Source organism: Aquarana catesbeiana, linkage group LG06, assembly GCF_042186555.1.
Source record: "Aquarana catesbeiana isolate 2022-GZ linkage group LG06, ASM4218655v1, whole genome shotgun sequence".
Taxonomy (NCBI): Eukaryota; Metazoa; Chordata; class Amphibia; order Anura; family Ranidae; genus Aquarana; species Aquarana catesbeiana.
The window spans coordinates 297,761,504-297,781,456 of record NC_133329.1 but is presented as its reverse complement, the minus strand read 5'-3'; the positions used below and the strand labels follow the sequence as shown (position 1 = coordinate 297,781,456).

At 40.2% G+C, this 19,953-nt stretch overlaps 1 protein-coding gene across 27 annotated transcripts in view; it reads right to left on the bottom strand.

Moving 5' to 3' along the window:
* Positions 1–19,953, bottom strand: part of UNC80 (unc-80 homolog, NALCN channel complex subunit) — a 288,619-nt gene that overhangs the window by 135,965 nt on the left and 132,701 nt on the right. For 25 of the 27 annotated variants that reach the window (XM_073633516.1, XM_073633519.1, XM_073633525.1 and 22 more), the window contains 5 exons: positions 13,221–13,402; positions 12,999–13,130; positions 12,627–12,813; positions 11,586–11,717; positions 11,350–11,493 (listed from right to left, as the gene is read on the bottom strand). In XM_073633516.1, the coding sequence (XP_073489617.1) occupies positions 11,350–11,493; positions 11,586–11,717; positions 12,627–12,813; positions 12,999–13,130; positions 13,221–13,402 (777 nt within the window). The remainder of the gene's footprint in view (positions 1–11,349; positions 11,494–11,585; positions 11,718–12,626; positions 12,814–12,998; positions 13,131–13,220; positions 13,403–19,953) is intronic. The other 2 variants (XM_073633518.1, XM_073633522.1) reach the window with 2 other exon arrangements.

Below are 19,953 nucleotides of genomic sequence, written 5' to 3'. Positions count from 1 at the left end.
TATAGGTATTTACAGCATTTATATTTATAAATCATTCACAGAGGGGGACACTGCAATAGGAGGCAGTGCTGATGGTGTATACAGGTTAGTGTTATTAGAGCAGCAAAAGGGGGGAGGGGCAGCTCACACACAGACAGAGGGGAGGGGGGAGGAGGACACAGGAGAGGAGAACAGATAGCAGGCTGCTGATGACTGAGGCATGTAAACTGACCACGTGTCTGGTCTCAGCAGCCATGATACACTGTGGTCAGTTTACAGAGTGGTGGGGAGAAACTGTCAGGATCAGCCAGGTTTTTTAGGTGTTACAGGGGGCCAAATGACACAGGACAAGCGCTGTGTCATATAACATGCTTTATAGGAGCAGGATCCATTTTTTTGGGGGGGTTAACAAACGCTTTAAGCATTTGCACAGTCATCACAAATGATTACCGTAGTGTGTATAATATGTTTATTTCTTATGATCGTCAGCTCCATCTAGTGGCCATAATAAGGTATTATATTATACACAATACAGTGATTATTTGTGACTGCTGTGAGAAGGCTTAAGCATTTTTTTTTATAAATAGACCACTAAGTGTTAAGTTGCCACCATTTATATCACTATCCAAAGAAGCACTGGGTTCTGTAGCCAAATGTGATCTGTAGAAATTTTAGAACATATACAAAATATTCTATTTAGGATATGTGTCCTTTTTGAAATATATATATATATATATATATATATATATATATATATATATATATATATATATATATGTATATATATATATACCCTTCACTTGCACCTATACAAGAGCATCGTGTTAAATAACATAAGAGTCTTGTACCGTTTTGAGAGAGGTCTGTTTTTATTGGGAACTGCCTCACTGAACCATTGAATGTATGTTTTCTAGACTGAATAGTGGAGACACATCAGCAGGAAGAAAGAGAAGGACTTGCTGCTATCTCAGGGCCAGCAGGATTCTTTTTTCAATGTATCCAGGAGGAAGAGGAATAAAAGGAGGAGGAGGGTTGGGGTGATAGCAGTGAAGAGCAGGAGTAGGAAATTGGGCAGGCTTTAAGGGGAATGTTTCACTGCTCCCAAACTTTGTAAGTTGTATATGGGTGGGGTGAGATTTCTGAGAACAGTGAATGTTGTCCTCTGGAATGATGAGGATTCAGGCTCCCCCACTGCAGCAATTCTGCAGCGAACATGGCCTTTAATATTAAAATGGAAAAATAGCTGATCTACTGCCACCACCCCAGAAGGAGATGAAACTACCGTAAACTGAGTGTAAGGTCACCTGAGTCCAGGTGACAGATGCACCCTGTTGTGGTCAGAAGTGCACCACAAGGTAGCGGACCCTACGGCTGACTGCTGTGGATGGAGCTCTAGGTGATTCAGGAGAGCACGTATTCTGGAGCACCAACATGGATCACACTGGGAGCTAGAGCAAGAGATTTCCCAGGGCGCAGAATCTAAGAGCAAGCAGGTGTTCACCAGAGGCCCCTAGTGGTGGGGATAGATTTAGCTGCAGTCTGGCTCCAGGTTGCGAGCCCCAGGGCCTCCCAGGTCACACTCACGGTAGAGTACAGGAAGGTAGAGAGGAAGCAGCAGACTGCGACAACAAAGGGTATTTAGGAGATAGTCAAAGGTCAGGGCAACACTCAGGTAAGGATAGTCAAGGAACACACCAAGGTCGGATATGAAGCAGACAAGGACAGTCAAGAACAAGCCAAGATCGGTAACTAGAATCAGACGTAGAACACACAGCATGGAGCACACGGAAGCCAAAGACACAATATTGATCAGCAGGGCTGGCCTGCAGTGCACAGGTTAATATAGTGTCCCCTGATAGGGCCTGGGGTGGAGCCATGCTTTGAGGAGAGATTACTTAAGCAGCCAGGTGAAGGGTGGCTGGTCTCTCAAGCTAAACACATGGAGAGGTAAGCTGACAGGCAAACATTACTGTGGATCCATGACATTGAGAAGGTTCTACATAAGAAACTCTTTGCTGCATTTTCTGATGGTAGCAGGATCCTTGCTGATGACCAACATTCCTATAATCATCTGATCCCTAAAAGGAAGGGCACTAATAGCAGCTGCCTTGGCACCCTTTTAAAGAATTTTTAAAACCAGGCTCGGCTGCAAGCAGCAATCACAAGCAGCGTCTGGACCATGTGTTGATCCCACGGGCTGTTGGGTGTCCAGGCTGGACCACTGGTTGGAGATTGCAAAGTATGCACTGTAGCTTCAGGCTTGCTCTGCAGCCAGTGTGCTGTTTGAGAGGGCCTTCAGTGTAGCAGGAGATTTTGTTACAGAGAGGGGAATCTGCCTACCCCTGACAGCATGGACCAGCTTACTTTCATTCAAATGAACCAGTCTTGGATTGTCAATGACTACAAAAACCCTACTGCTGATGATATAGACTAAATTTTTAAGTGTCATCTTGCACAAAAAAGAATGCCTACCACCATGGCCAGCTCCTGCCACCTCTCATGGGTAATTTGGGTGATCAAACACTGTGAAGGTGCCAAATGTTTCCGTAGCTGGACCTCAGCCACCAAATTTTCAAATGTATCCTGCAGGGTAAATCCTTCGTTGCACATCATGGTTTGCAGTTTATTTCAGTGACCAGGCTGCAGGGAAAATCTTGCACTGTGCATTGAAGTTTGTGACCTATTCCAGTGCTCTGGCACTCAAAAATACTTATGGTTATTGTCTTTGAGGTAAAACACTCTGTTTATTTCAAGATAAAACATGCCTCATTTCTCCCTCTCATAATGTGACCGAACCAAGATGCTTACATACTGTCCAGCCACTAAAATATTTGTGGATATTGTCTCTCAGATAAACATTAATACACAATTTTTATTGCAAGATATAACCTGCATCTTCTCCTTCTATTTGCTGCATATTCAAGTGCTCGCATACTGTCCGGGGGGCTAGCCAATTTCTATCAAACACATGCATGTCTATATTTTGAGTATTTTGTAAATAATTATTCATATAGGAATGGCAGGGGGTTCAGGGAATGTTGGGTTGTGGTTTTGAAGTATTTTGTGCACCATGTTTTGATGTTTAATAAACTTTTACAACCTAAAGGCCTGTATGGACTATCCGAATATCGTACGACAGATCGTACAACCTTTTTCTCCTAATAGTCGCAAGTAGAAATCGAATAGGTAAATAAAGTCACGAAAATTCTCGTACGACAGAAACAAAACATCGGAAGTGATGTCCTGTGTTGTAATGTATTTGTATTTGTCTGATCGAATAATATCGGATGAACTGTCGTGATCGGCTCTCGAAAGTAGTGTACACACGATCCAAAAATCGTAGGATTCTTCCTCAGACGACAGTTTTCGTACAATATTCGGATCGTGTGTACGGGCCATAAGACAATGCAGTTGAGTTCTACAAAAAAGAAGCTCACAAACTGTACTAATAAAATGTTATGCCACTAGCCAGTTTGTATGAATCCGAGAGCTAAAAAATTTATTTTTCTATAGCTTTTACATCTGCTGTGGCTGCTACTTCCACTGTTCAATTCAGGCCTATTACCTCAATAAAAATATCAGATTTCACAGCTAAAATGACCTATAAAAACATTTTTTCAAGTTGAAATGAACCTGAGTTCTGCTGTTGTATTTAAGCCAAACTAAATGTAAAAGTGTAAAATTCAATTACACATTCAAAATATATGATGCCAGAATATGGTGCTGCTGATGCTGTATATGAAGTTTGTACTGTTCAACAACACCACATACAGTTTAAAGGCAACCTCCAAGCATATCATTTTAAGGATTGGTGTTTTTCTTTTGTCGTCAGTCACATTAAAAAGACCCTCTCCCTGCTGTATGATAGCTTGAAAATATTTTTGCATTCCTAAATGTCCCCCTTGGCAGTGACCATCTCCCCATGGCCATTTTTTACAACAGCTTGCCTATCAGCCTTGAAAATGGGCAGAATTTAATTTCAAGATTCGCCACCCATAAACTTTAATGGAGGCGGGGCTGTACGGCAACCTAGCATCTGCGCATGACTTTTGACGTTCTGGGCTCTGTACTTGGTCGGCTAAGACTACCTCGTAGCGCTGAGGATCCACCGAGGAGAGGGGTGAGAAGCCATTATCAGCCTCCCGGGTCCGCTGTGACCATCAGTACACTGTTAATATCCATTGTATGTAATGTCCTGCTCATGCGTTTACTTTTTTGTTTAAATGTGAGTTTAATGAAAGGGGTTTTTTGCGTTTACCCAATAAATGGTTTTAAGCTATATTATGCTATTGGAGGCTTTTTCTCTTTTACATGATAATATCACTTCACCTGATGAAAAGCCTAGCCCGTTAAGGAGGTCCTTTTGTCTTTGATCCAACGTGCTCCAGTTCGTGTCACCCCTTGGGGGGTCCTACACAAAGCCTGTGTGCCGTGCATGAGAATGCAAGGCATATATATTTGGTGAGTGCGGCTTCACTAGGGGGAATCACAATCACTACTGGTGTGGTGAAGGCGTACATGCATAGCGGTTGAAGATTCATTGCACATTTACCTCTTCAGTGGCACTGTGGCTTTCTCCATTTACTATTCACAACCTGGACTTTATGAGTTTTTGAGTCTGGACTTTTGTACTTGTTTCACAGAATTTAATTATTCACCATTTGATTATATGGGACTCTAATTTATTTGTTCTATACAGTCACTTTAAATAGCCACTTTATGGTAATAGTTTGATTATATGTTGATATTGTGCTTATGTGGTTTATTCACATTTAATCACTATTATTCAGGATACATGCAAGTTTGTATATTAGCGCCACTATTTCATTTATTTATTTTGGAATACAGTGATATTGATTTATTCTTCTTAAATTGGCAGCTACAATCATTCATTTTCACATAAGTGCAGTGGAGGGTCACCAAGATTTTTTGTGCAATACTTGATCACTCTATATATTAAGTTTGGGTTTCGCAGATTTCAAGCAGGGTTTGGCTAATTCACCAGCAAATTAAACCCAGGCAAATACATTCATCCCTGCTAGAGAAGCCAAAAGGACCCAATATTAATTATTAAGTAAGAAGGCTGGCCGGAAGCTAGCCTGCATTTGTAGGAGGAATCTGAGGGGTATATATCCCTCCTCCTTTATCTGATCCTGCGTTGGCTTGAATTCAGGGTTACAGCCAACGCACGTCATTTCCGGGTTCACTGGCTGGCCGCATCACTTCCAGTTTCTTTACAGAACGGTGGTCGGCCTGCAGGAATCTCGTGGCGGTTCTTCTCCCGGTGCTCACGCCGGGCACCATCGGGGGGCCACCTGCCTGCCCACCCACCCACTTCTCCCAGGACTCACACCGGCATCATGGGGGGGGCACCCACCCACCCACTTACTCCTCCCGGTGCTCACGCCGGGCATCAAGGGGGGGTTAGCTGTTTAGTCCTGGTAGGTACGGGCCTCGGGGGGGTGCCAATAACAGGGGGGGGGGGCGCTTGCAGCACAGCAGAGAATGTCCACAGATAATCCCAGTGTATGTGGACAAGTCCAGGGCACTCTATATATCTGAATGGCCAATGATCAGTCCATGGGTCCAGTATAGCCCAGACACCATGGATCCCAGTCCCAGCAGTCAGCTGTCCCCCACTATTAGGTGTCCCCACCTTGCCTGGCTGGGGCTGCTGATCACACACACCAGGTGATGTTGATGTGTCCATTATCACTTTCTCCTTTGTAGTGGGGAGGGGTTCTTCCACACCGTCCAAGCAGCGGGATGTTTCTGCCGTCTTCTTATGGTAACTCTTTCCTTACCGGTTCCTGTCATGGCAATCAGGACACTTCCTAGTACAGCGCTCCCCACTCAGGAACTCATCCCCCCTCCTCCATCATCACAGGCTGTGGAGTTTCCACAAAGCTGGGGAATGCAGCTTCCTGTTCGTGCTGAGCATGTGCAGACACACTCCCAGCTGAGCTTGTTACCTGAGAGGAATGAGCCACAATGGGGAACTTTCCTGTCAGTTCAATAATGTTATAACAGAGGGGTCACAAATCACAGGGGGGGGTGCAGAAGACCAGCAAGTTCAATGGTCAGCACTTGTGAGGTCTGTTGCATCTCTCCCTGCAAGCTTCTGGGGGAGGGGGGGCCACTGAGGGCAAGGACTGAAAAGGGGAGGCTGTTTGGTGGTGTAGCTCCACTTCCATGGTAATTTCATGATTCATGCTTTGTCATAGCGTGTTTCTGTCATAGTGGTTATGCCGTAGCATGTTCTGTCGTAGTATGTTGGTACCATGCAGTCACGGCATACACCAATAGCTGTTGTATCTTCATTTGTTTACATGTCTCATCGTCCCTATCGTTCAGGTTTCTTGTATACCTGGGTTTAGTTAGCTAGTGCTCTCATCCCTGGATCTGTCATGTGTTCAGTTTTAAATTACTCTCTCTGCACTGCAGGTTACTCAGGCTCACTTACTACATACACTAAGGTGGGAGGCCATCATCAGGTTCATTCACGTCCTATGGTCTTGCCATTACTGCTTACATCCCTATACTCAGGTAGGCACAGAGGGGTGGTGTTCTCGTGTCTGGTTGTCTGCTGTCACTTTCTCTAGTTTGTGTTTCCTTGGGTTGGGCATGCCGCACGTTTCGGAAGCAACTAAGTCACGTTCATCCCCTCAACCCCACGCGGGTTCAGAGCATGGTAGCACTCTGTCATCAAGGAGTTGGTCCATACTTAAGCACAGCGGAGCTTTGTCACAGGGGTTTTTCTTTCCCAGCCACAGGAAGGTGGTACGCTTTGGATTGTTTCCAATTCTGTCCTAGCTACTCCCATTCACCAGCATGGAACATGTTCTGGGCATTATTCTTTAACGCAAATTCATGTGGGCTAAACATGCTCCCCACGACCTCTTACGGTTGCAAGACAGGATGGATGTCAGTGCACCCCCAGCTCCTGCTCTTCCTACATTTCTGCAGGCAAGGTCAGCATCCCCTTAGTCCACCGGTCTTGTCAAGCCTTCTGGTTCAATATGTCTGAGCCAAGTAATGTTTCTTGTCAGAGGCTGTGTTGGAATCTCCCGCCCCCCGGTCTTCAGACAGCCCCTGCCGGAAGAATTTTTCAGGCCTACACGTGGGCCTCATCACTATCTCGCCTGAGTCTTTCGTATATAGTATCTTGGCTTCTGCAGACATTGACAATGAAAGCCATGCTTTTGTTGTCAATCAAGTTACTGGAGGCAGTAATTTCCAAGGGGTGCTTGGTCTGGTTCTTCAACTTTGTTCCGAAGATGGTGGGTCGGCCCACCATGGTGTCCAGTGGCAAGATTCCGACATCATTTGTTACTTTTTGGCTGCCTCTTTCCTGTGGAAATATTTTCATCAAAATACTTATCCGTGGATTTGACGATTCAGCAATTTCTACAGTCCTTGCTTTGACACCTTTGCCAAGTACTCCATTAGATCTTGGGTACCTGCAGGGGTGTCAGGGGTTAATAAATTTAAGTGGTGTCCTGTTTTAGTGGAGACCCTGGTTACTGCCCATGGATCTAGTCTCTCGCAGGGTGTGTGCTTAGCCAACATCCTCTTGATGGCCCACAAAGTGGTAGGTTCGGGTCAAAAGGATGGTCACTTTGGGTATGCTGAATCATGTGATTAAACTTATTCCTCAGGATGGAGTCTGGCCCTCCTTCCCGTTTCAGGACTCTGATTCAGTTGTCAGGTTACAAGCAGAAGCACGACCCGATTTAAATCATGTGGGACCAGTTTTCTGTGTGTCTGGTATGTTTTACTCCATGTTTATCAATTCATATTGCCACAGCGTATTGGCCTTATCCGCCAACACTATCAAACATATCTATCAGGTATCCAGCACTTCAGACCCCTGCAAACTCCTGTCAGTTCGTCCATTTTTGCGGCTCACCCTCTCAAACTTTCCCATACCAAGAACAGACAGACAGGCCAGGGGTTCATGGGAATTTCACAGAGCTACTTGACTGATGTCCGTTTTGAAGTGTTGAATCTTCTCCGCAATTATTTCCCAGGGGCTCCTCGGGTCAGCACTTGCTCCTAGGCATGTGCATTTCGTTTCGTTCCGAATCGAAATTCGGACGAATTTTTCATTATTCGGAAATTCGGATGCATCCGAATTTCCGAATTACAAAAGTAAAGAATTTAAACGAATCCGAAAAAAAAACGAACGAATTCGAAAACATATTCGAATCGAATTCGAAAACATATTCGAATCGAATTCGAAAACATATTCGAAAACATATTCGAATCGAATTCGAAAACATATTCGAATCGAATTCGAAAACATATTCGAATCGAATTCGACAACATACTCGAATTCGAAAAAAATAGAAAACGTTTTTCTAAAAAAAACAATAAATAAGATAGAATATAAAATAATAAAGCAATAGAATATATATATATAAATATATATATATATATATATATATATATATATATATATATATTTTTTTTTTTTTATTTTCTTCTATTGTTTTTTTATGCTTTTCTTTTCTATTATTTTATATTTTATAATAGTCTTTTCAATTCAAATTCAAATTCATTCTATACGAAATTCGAATTTCGGTACATAAGAAGAGAATAATAAAAAAAAAAAATTATATATATATATATATATATATATATATATATATATAATTTTTTTTTTTTTTATTATTCTCTTCTATTGTTTTTTTATGCTTTTCTTTTCTATAATAGTCTTTTCAATTCAAATTCATTCTATACGAAATTCAAACTTCAGAAACCATGTACCGAAATTCGAATTTCGTATAGAATGAATTCGAATTGAAAAGACTATTACAGAATATATAATATATATATATTATATATTCTGTAATAGTCTTTTCAATTCGAATTCATTCTATACGAAATTCGAATTTCGGTACATGGTTTCTGAAGTTTGAATTTCGTATAGAATGAATTCAAATTTGAATAGAAAAGATAGAAAACAGAATAGAAGAAAATATAATATATATATTTTCTTCTATTCTGTTTTCTATCTTTCCTATTCAAATTCGAATTCATTTTATAAGAAATTCAAATTTCGGAAGATGGTTATATATATATATATATATATATATATATATATATATATATATATATATATATATATATATATATGTGTGTGTGTATGTGTATATTATATATATATATATATAATATATATATATATATATATATAACCATATATATAGTTTACTTTTTCAAATTCAGTTATTGTTTTTTTCAAATGCGGTAGAATTTTTTCAAATTTTATAGTTTTTTTCGAATGTGGTAGAAATTGTTCAAATTTGACAGTTTTTTTTGAATGTGGTAGAATTTTTTCGAATTTGATATTTTTTTCGAATGTAGTAAAATTTTTTTTGAATTTGATAGTTTTTTTTGAATGTGGTAGAATTTTTTCGAATTTGACAGTTTTTTTCGAATGTGGTAGAATTTTTTCGAATTTGACAGTTTTTTTCGAATGTGGTAGAATTTTTTCGAATTTGACAGTTTTTTTCGAATGTGGTAGAATTTTTTCGAATTTGATAGTTTTTTCGAATGTGTTAGAATTTTTTCGAATTTTATAGTTTTTTTCGAATGTGGTAGAAATTTTTCGAATTTGACAGTTTTTTTTCGAATGTGGTAGAATATTTTCGAATTTGATATTTTTTTCGAATGTGTTAGAATTTTTTCGAATTTGACAGTTTTTTTCGAATGTGGTAGAATTTTTTCGAATTTGATAGTTTTTTCAAATGTGTTAGAATTTTTTCGAATTTTATAGTTTTTTTCGAATGTGGTAGAAATTTTTCGAATTTGACAGTTTTTTTTCGAATGTGGTAGAATTTTTTCGAATTTGATATTTTTTTCGAATGTAGTAAATTTTTTTTTGAATTTGATATTTTTTTTTGAATGTGGTAGAATTTTTTCGAATTTGACAGTTTTTTCGAATGTGGTAGAATTTTTTCGAATTTGACAGTTTTTTTCGAATGTGGTAGAATTTTTTCGAATTTGATAGTTTTTTTCGAATTTGTTAGAATTTTTTCGAATTTGATAGTTTTTTCGAATGTGGTAGAATTTTTTCGAATTTGACAGCTTTTTTCGAATGTGTTAGAATTTTTTCGAATTTGATAGTTTTTTTCGAATACGGTCGAATTTTTTCGAATGCGGTCGAATTTTTTCGAATTCGAATACGAAACGAAACAAATTCCGAAAACGAATGTAATGAATGCAACGAATTTAACTAAACGAATTTAGTTAAATAACGAATCGAAACGAAACTAAACTAAACGAATTTTTTCATCCTGCACATGTCTGCTTGCTCCCTTTTCCCCCACATATCCTCTCACTACAAGCAGTTCGTTCCCATGCCTGTGTTTTCTCAGAAATTAGGCTTAATCCAAATCATTTACGTGACATTTGTTTGGGTTCTGGGCAGTTTCGCAGGTTCCAAACAGTGGGGTCCCTTCTTATCATCAATTCATGGGACGCTGTTTTTCCTCCTGTTATAGCTGATACATACCGAATCCGTATACTGAAGCCATCCGAGCGTGCGCTACTCTACTAAACGGATTGTTACCTACCCTTCATCAAGCTTTCTTATTACACCTACTTTCGTGTTTTTTTTGCCCTCTTTTAGGCGTACTGACCAGCTAGGCCAAGGCACACCTCAGGCCTTGGTAGTTAGGGTATCACATTGCAAGTGAAGACTCTGACTACAAGAAGGCTGGCCGGAGGCCAGCCTGTAATTGTTGGAGGAGTCTGAGGGGTATATATCCCTCCTCCTCTGTCTGATCCTGTGTCGGCTTGTATTCAGGGTTCCCACCCACCCGCTTCCCACCCACATGCTTCCCACCCACCCGTTTCCCCCAAACCTTCAAATAATTATACACATCGTACATTTTTCATATTCCTACATTCAGGGTATCCCTATTCTAGGCGTATTGACCAGCTAGGCCAAAGCACACCTCAGCCCTTGATAGTTAGGGTATCGCATTTCCTGTGTGTGTCCCAGAAGATGACGGGACCATTCAGAAAGCACTGCGCACATGCGCAGTAGGAAACAGGCTGTAAAGCCACAAAGCTTCACTTCCTGTTTCCCTTAGTAAGAATGCCGGCGCCTGCACCCGGAGCCAATGGGTCGACTTCAGGTGCTGATATTGCAGGCTCCCTGTACAGGTGTCCTTATATTAAAAGTCAGCAGCTACAGTATAAAACTCCGCTTTAAGTGTGGAAGTTTAGGACAATTTTTGATTGTTTTCCGAAGAAGTCTCAATCTAGGGTATGCTCTGAATAGACAAAAAAACCCTTGTGGTTTCAAGTTACTTTTAGTATGTTAGAGGGATAAATAAATACACCAGATAGAACTTTTACCTGCCACACCATCTTCACGAACATCTCCGTCCTCCATGAGGTGAACTATCGGCAGGACAGCAGCACAGATGCACGCAGGGAACACAGGCTGTGGTGGCTGAGACACATGATGATTTGCATTATGCTCTGTAGCATGTTCCTCATCTGATTAAAGTAGAAAAAGTGTTTCTGCAATTTGTTCTCATTATACCTCTGGAAATTTATGAATAATGGTACTAGCAATGGCTGAGACTGACCTTCAGCGCTGACTGCAGAGCGCATTGACCACACAGAGCCACGACGGAAAGAGTAGTTACGGTGAGACGTGCTTGAGGTGCAGGATGGACTCACTGATAGGCGACGGGAATTCAAGTTGGCAGCTTCTTCTACTGGCAATCAAAATTGGAGAGGTGAAACCTGCCCTATCTGACCAGTGAATTGTAAATATTACACTATAATGGCCTCTGTCAACAGTTAGTCTTTCAGTGTGATAGCCTTGAACCAACATTCATAATTAATATGTAGTCAGTAACTAAATATATAGAAGCAAGATAGTGTTAAAGTGTAAATCCAGTCAAAAAGTTTTTCCGTTTTGGATAGAATTTGTGAGATTTTCATACGCTTACTATCTCTAGCAACACAACAGAAAGCGCCCCAAAATTAGGGAAAATCCAATATCTGACAGTTGTTGCTGGAACATGTGTCCTCATTTGAAGATATCCCCGCTACTCCTATTCTAGTGACAATCATAACATTTTGGACTCTCCTCATCATAATTTCTTCCATCGACAGTGGTCCCTTAGGACAAATACTGAGGTTATAATACCCCAATTGGGGCACAAACCATAATAAAACATTTTTTTCAGAGGTTCTAATACTACCTGACTCTATCCAAAATTAGAAAAAACGATTTGGCTGTAGCTGGACTTTAAACTCTGGCATTAAGGGAAACATTAGCTATATTTGCTTCTGTTGATCCCTCGAATTTGAGATGCAGTTATCCTTACAAATTCCAACTTCATTCTTCCTTTTACATGAATAGGATAATTTAGATCCCTCACATATACTGCATATAGTTAGAAGACATAAAGTGGATACTTTTTAAAATTTTGATAGATAATATATACATGCAGTTCTTTGAACTATCTTCTTAGTTTCACATAAAGCTTTTTGCCTAGTTGACAAAGATAAAAATAGTACTTATGTGGTACTAGTAATGGTATTTGTTTTCATTTACACATTTTACAGCATGTATATGTTTGTGTATCATTATTGCAGGCTACATGCACCAAGCACACCTTCCTCCTCCTGTTCTGAGCTAGGAGAACAGGTTGGTTCATAGCAAGCCTCTTGTGTGACCGGTATTGCAGTGATCAGACTAGCCTCCCTCCCCAACCTCTTCTTCTCTTCTTCTTGCTGTAGGTTCTTGAGAATATGTTCAGCCCTCTGGTGGGATCGGGACACAGCACGAGCAGAGAATGATTTCTAGAGTTAAAATATTGTAAGAGCACATTCCATTATACAAGCTTAAAATATTAGCAATAAACTAAGAATTTCTCAGGAAGAGAATGAGACACTATCTATACAAAAGAGAGTCCTCTGTTGTATAATTCAACCACCACCACATGACTTATATATAGTAGATAACCGTGTGATAGTCAATTACTTACAGACTGGTCCTCACTAATTGGGTCCTGTACGCTTCCACTACTCTGTGGAACCCAGGGCGGATCAAACATTGGTACTGATGGCATACCCAAGATGGGAGAGGGTAAAGTAAAGTTTATGCTGGGAGGAGGGATCTGTAAATTTAGATTATTGATAATCATCATTTGAATGATGCCAAACGATCACATTATTGCATCTTAGTCAAACAGCGTGATATTTTGAACCTTATAGATCTGTTGGGCTCCCTCTTCCATTCTTGGCCAGACTTGATATCTGAACCTCCAGAGTGTGTGGAACTTTAGAATAGCATTCAGCCTCTGCCCTGTTTCTGGGTGCTGGAATTCTGATGTTAACATCTCAGAGACTGCATCTGGTACCTTGACAGCACAAAGTAAGAACATGGCAGCTGCAAGAAAGCAAGGCATATTCAATATACCATATACATTGGCAACAATGAAAGCTTTATTATAGAATTTCCTAGTTTAAGATTATTAAACCCAGTGCCACAGACATTAAAAATTAACGATTATGGAAGGTGATATCCAAATGGTATTCTTCTGACTGTCTCTCTGTAGAAAGAAAGGAGAAAGATTGTGGAAGGAGGTGTTTATTCTTTTTCACACACAAAGGGAAAAAGGGGCTACAGACATAAAATAGTTAACATTTGTGTACTATATTAACTCCAGTCACAATTTTTTACTTATTTTTTTTTTTTATACATAAGAGAATAGTTTTACATTTGTAAAGGTTTTTTTCTTTGTCTGTGACTCTGTTAGGGAGATCTTCCCTTGTTTCCTAGTGAAGAGTGTACTAGAAATGAAAAGAGGGGGGTAATGGGACAGGTGTTAATGATAATGCCCATGTTCCTATATCCTCTTGCACCTATATATCTTTACATCCTCAGTCAATATACTCCCATCTACCTGTTGGCTCTTCTTTTCAGTGTTCACTTGCCCTTAGTGCTCCTGCTCACTATAAGATGAACTGAAAGCTTCCTGCACCCAGTAGTGTATTTAGGTTTTGTGCTGCCCTAGGCCTGACTAAACTCATGCACCCCCTAATTTAAATATGACCCACCCCTTCCTGTCACGGCCACACTCCTTGCTGTTCGAGAATGTTCGAGTGGGGACACTAGTTCTGAAGGCCGGGGGGACAATGGATTCCCTTAATTTGCATAGATTTCCTCTCACTTCCTGCTTGGCTATTAGACAGGAAGTGAAGGAAAACCTTTGCAATGGGACAGGGATGATAAAAAAAAATAAACTGACAGGGGTTATAACCCTCCCTTACTCTATCCAAAATGAAAAAAAAAGTGTTGCCTATAGTTCTACTTTAAGCACAAATTTCTAATAATTTTATGGAGAGGGCTAAGAAGATATAACCATGCCAATGGTGCAGCAGAAAACATATAGCACAGTGAGGAAGGTTTATGGTCCAGGATGAAAGGACAGTCAAAATTAAACGCAGTGCCCCCCCCCAACCACAGTTGCAGAAAGCCAGCCACCCGCATACCGGAAGCAGTGAGGCCACTTTATAGGGACGCTAGACTAATTTGCCTCTCAGCCCAGTCCCCCCCATAAGACTGGTGCTGCACTAACAGTGTAGCAGAAGCCGGCGGGGACTCTTTCCGTGCTGCCCCCCTGCAAAGTGCTGCCCTAGGCCTGGGCCTTGTTGGCCTAGGCCAGGATACAGCGTTGCCTGCACCAGTAAACTTTACACTCTAATGGCTTTCCTCTCCAGTGTCGCAGTTCTCCCCCCCCCCATAATTTCTATAGCAGTGTTACAGTCTCTCCTTGTGTGTTTGCTTTTCTCCACCTTTGCTCCACCTTTATTGTCTTTTTGTGCTTACACAGCCGCAAAACAAAGCAGACAGACTGCATACTCATCACAGAACCCATGCAGATCCCGCACTAAAGCTGAACAGAAAATCAAACTCAATTCCTCCACTTACGCTACACACTCTCCCACTGTGACTATTGTATTCTGACAGCCAGCTGTCAAAATACCCAAACAGCGGCTGCATCTGATTGGATGCCACTGCTGTTCGACTTACAATCTTCCACCCAGCTTCTTTGATTTTTTAATCAAGGGATCTCAGCAGTGCTGGATTTACACCAGGGCACTTCATGTTCGGGAGCCCCCTCAACATAGAAATTAAAATATATGACAAATACAAAAACTGAAATGATTAATAAACCACATTTGTTCCAAAAAAAAAAAAAAAAAAAAAAAAATATATATATATATATATATATATATATATATATATATATATATATTATGCCTCGTTTCCACTGAGCGGAACGGTTTGGGTCAGTACAGTTTGGAAGGGTTAAAATGGTCCGGCCTATTCAGGTGAGCGTTTCAACTGCAAGTCGGACTGCCAGGGGCCATACGGGGTTTAGAAAAAATAACTTTGACGTGAGCATTGACGTTTTGTCTGTCCGCCAGTCAGTGGAATGTATCGTGTGATGCCAGTAGCTCCACCCTAACCGTACTGTACCATTTTCTATGGCCCCATATCTGAAGCAGGACCATGAATGGTGCAGTATGGTTTGGTTGTATGGGCCGCTTTCATAATGGACACACTCAGAATAGTGTACCGTACCGAACCAACCCGAACCGATCAGTGGAAATGAGGCAATAGGTTCCGAAGAAGACACTTGATTTTTTTTCTCAATTTTATTGATTCTAAGAACACATGGTAATTAGAACTAGCAAGTCATAAATCACAGTTATGCATCACACTACAATATTTACAAAATGTCTTCCTTCTTGCACTTAGCATCTGCAAAATCAAAAACTAACTGATCAAACTGTATCATCTGAAGGACAAGGTTTTCGATAGCCAGTAGGCACAGTGTACTTAGTCTTTCATGGGTCATCGTGGTTCTCAGATAATTCTTTATCATTGCCGATTTGCTGAACGACCTTTCTCCTGAACAACTAGTGACCATCATGCTCAAATATATACTAAGAGCTACATTAACACCTGGAAAGATATAAGCAAGCCCTTCATCATGAGATGGAGTGAGACATTACCAAAGCTTGGCAAAGGCTGCAAACTGGACAATTTCTTCAACAAGCACACTACTGAAGTCTCAAGAGAAAATAAATTTAATTTTTTTATAAAGGAAGTCTAGGGCCCCCTCTGGCAGGGGGGCCCGAGGCTATCGCCCCTTTTGCCCCCTGATAAATCCAGCACTGGATGCCAGGCGGTAGGTGACTGACAGAGCCACCCTTGGAGTAAACTTTGGCTGGTTCATCAGGAAACGGGCAAAATTTGATCAGTGTATGGCCAGCCTAAGTCACAGAATAGAGACAGATATCACTCAGTCACACTTAGTTGACACAAATAATACCAATTTCCTACATTGTGCTGGGACTCTGATGTCTCCATAAAGAGAACCTGTCACCACAGTAAAAAAAAAAAAAAGAATACAAAAATAAAAGACAACGTAATATAAAATAGCTAAAGGGTGCCCACTTTTCACTGCTTTCCCCCTATGTCCTGCAGATCCTTTATGTACACTGTGTACACTTTCATAGCATTCTCTCCCCACAATCTCTGTCAAACATTGTGTACAATGTCATACCCTCTGCACTCCCCATCTGCACATATTATCCATCATTAAACCATATACACTCCTCTCCTGCACATGCTACCCACGGTCCTACTCTCTGCAATTATTTGCTATACATTATGCCCACTGTCATACCCTCACCATCCTACCCTTCTCTGCACATACCCTCAGGTCTTTACTCCCACACATGCTGCCTGCTGTCATATCCTCTACACTGCTCTCTTACACATACTGCCACTGTCATACTTTCCGCACTTTTCTCCATCACAGATAGTACCAGCTCATATGATATTTGCAATATTTCCAACATGCTTTTCTAGAATAACCACACTTTTGTAGCCAGAATAAAATGACAAAATTAACCAGGTTGTCCAGGATAAGTAAGACTAATGGAGTCTATGTCATATCTTAGCTGTCTGGCATCCTAAAAACCTTCCTTTAGGCTCGGTTCACACCCAAACCGGTCGCGGATCGCACAGGAACACTGCGCATCCCTGTTCTCTGTTTCAGGGATGAATCGGGAAAAATGGAGCCAATTCTATACAGTGCACTCTGGAGCCACCCCAGGGATATGTGTACTGGCTCCATAGAGAGCCGGTCACATTCTCCTGCTATGTGAATTGGATGCGGAGAAACCCGCATCCAATTTGCATGGGGGTGAACCCAGCCTTAAAGAGGAAAGTTTCACATTTACTTATTAGAGCAGGATAATTCCTTTAATCCCTGGAAATTTTTCAAAAGTACAGAAAATAAAATTAGTCCTAGGGCATATTTTCTCCAAAATAATCTAAAGTGTTAGTTATCCTCAAGTTGTAATTTTTTTTTTGTTTTGTTATGTTACTATGTACAAGGCTAGTGGACACCACTGGATTGTAATTTACTCTAGGCTCCCTTATGTGCTTAAGTACTATTACCTCTTGGCTTGGTAAATTATTGGAAATACTTATGTATGAGAGAGGTTATTGGATCTTTACATTGGATTCACACGTTTAAATGCAGAGTGAAATATTCCTTGTTTACCACTAGATGTCCCCACTGTTCAACTATGTTACTAAATAGAGATAGCAAACTTTGGAAAGTTACATTTTTTAAAACATTTTGGCATTACAGGATTTACATTTTGATAGGTGTACAGTATGCCAGGCCAAAAACATTCTCACGTTACACCTTAGGCCTCATTCACACTGTTGCTCCTATATTTTGGAGCTTATGGTGTTTTTGCCAAAGCACCTGAACACAACTCAGTAAAAGCCTGAATATCCATGCACAGATAGGCTTTTAGAGGAGTTCAGGCATAGCTCCCAACTGTCCCTGATTTCGAGGGCCTGTCCCTCATTTTGAACAATGTCCCTCTTTCCTCCTCATTTATCGCTTATTTTTGGTCTGATTTATATAGTTGTATATAAAATTCACTATTTATCTATCCAAAAGTGTTTTACAGTGCTAAACCTTTTATTCAAGTTCAGAATTTCTGCATCTGTAAATTCCAAAAGCCAATATAAAGGAATAGTAGTGGTAAAAAAACACTTGTGGGTTTAACCAATAACTTTTTGTATAATTCTCCTTTAAGGGGGGCGTGAGAGGGGGAGTGTCCTATGCTTACATACTTTTTCTAAAAGGTGTCCCTCATTCCCATCTCAGAAAGTTGGGAGGTATGGTTTAGGAAGAGCAGAGTTTAGAGGCAGTCAAAGCTCCTTCTCCTAAATGCAGAAGAATCACGTTCAGGAAAGGAGTTTTTTCAAAAAGGATACCAGAAAAAATGTCTGACACAAGTTGTGGGGTGAACCTCCAATTGAGTGTAGCTTGTTTTTGCCTTCCTCAGGTTACTGGGTGGTCTTGGCCCCTTAATAGTAGGTAAGTTAGATTTATGGCCCTGCAGTAGCAGTCACAGTTTCTTTTTCCTTGTCAAAAGAAGTTTATTGAGTATACAATGTTATAAAGATACATAAAGTAAGTTTACAAGGATCTATAAAGTAAGCTCATTGTTTTACAGTAGGGTTTCTATAGGTAAATATAATGAAATTTCAAATATTAAACATTGGGTTTACGTAAACCTAAATTAAAGATATATATAATTTCCTGAGTTACTTTTGTAGGTATTTAAATGATTTATACCTACTATACATATTGTTTACAAGTAGAGTGTATATAGGTCAAATAAATTCTGATAATGAGCTTTAATCGTAAGGTGGAGAAAAGGAAAGAAAAAGAAGAAAAAGGGTTGAAAGGTAGAGGTATGGTCCACAAGGTTGTCCCGCTCGTCAGTTTATTATTCTTTTTAGTTCTCTTTGAAGCCTTAGAATGGGTGTCTCTGTAAGTCATTTAATCTGTTACCATGGCAACAGGACAGAGTCATTGAAGTTTGACAGGAACTGTTGTTTTATCCAAGGATGCCAAAGTTTTTCAAATTTTGGAATTTGATTTTGATCGATGGCTACCATCTTAGCATGGGACATTGTATTATTCATTCTGTGAATTGTTTCTGCTAGTACCAATGTAGGAGATTTCCATGCCTTGGCCACTGTTTGTTTTGCAGCCGTTATTAGTTGGATCATAAGTTTGAATTGAGAGAGTGTTAACCATTCCGGTTTTAGATTAAGTAAAGTTAAATATGGATCTGGTTGTATTATTTTTTTAAATATTTTAGATGCAATCACGAAGACTTCCTTCCAGAAGGTTTGGATTACTGGGCACGTCCACCATATGTGTAAATATGTGCCTATTTCTGGGCATCCTCGAAAACAAAGAGTTGAGGTATTAGGTGAATATTTTGCCACTCTAGCGGGTACAAGGTACCAGCGAGTTAGGACTTCATAATTTGTCTCCAGTGCTAAGATGTTGGGTGAAGATGACTTAGATGTGAGCCATATGTTAGACCAGTCCGTGTCTTCTAAAGTTCGTCCCAGGTCCTCCTCCCACCTCTGAACGTAAGAGGGTCTATTAAGATTTGCTACTCCATATAATTGATTATAAAGTGATGAAATTGTACCTTTAGCAAATGGATCTTTTGTACAGATTGATTCAAAAATGGATAATTGGGATAATGGTGTATCCCCCTTTAGGAATGGTGTATAGAAATTTTTGATTTGGAGATATCTAAATATCTCAGAGTTTGGTAGATCATATTTTTCTCTAAGCGATGGGAATGAAAGGAATGATTTAGATGCTATGAAGTCATTTAGTGTCTGAATGCCTGATGTTGTCCAAGCTTTAAAAGAATTTGGGTAGATCCATGCCGGATAAAATGCCGGATTTCTGATAAAAGAAAGGAGAGGATTGTGTGGAGATTGTAACTGATATTTGGTTTTTAGTTTATCCCAGAGAGATAAGAAGTGTTTAGTTATGGGAATATGAATTTTAAAGCGGTCTTTAG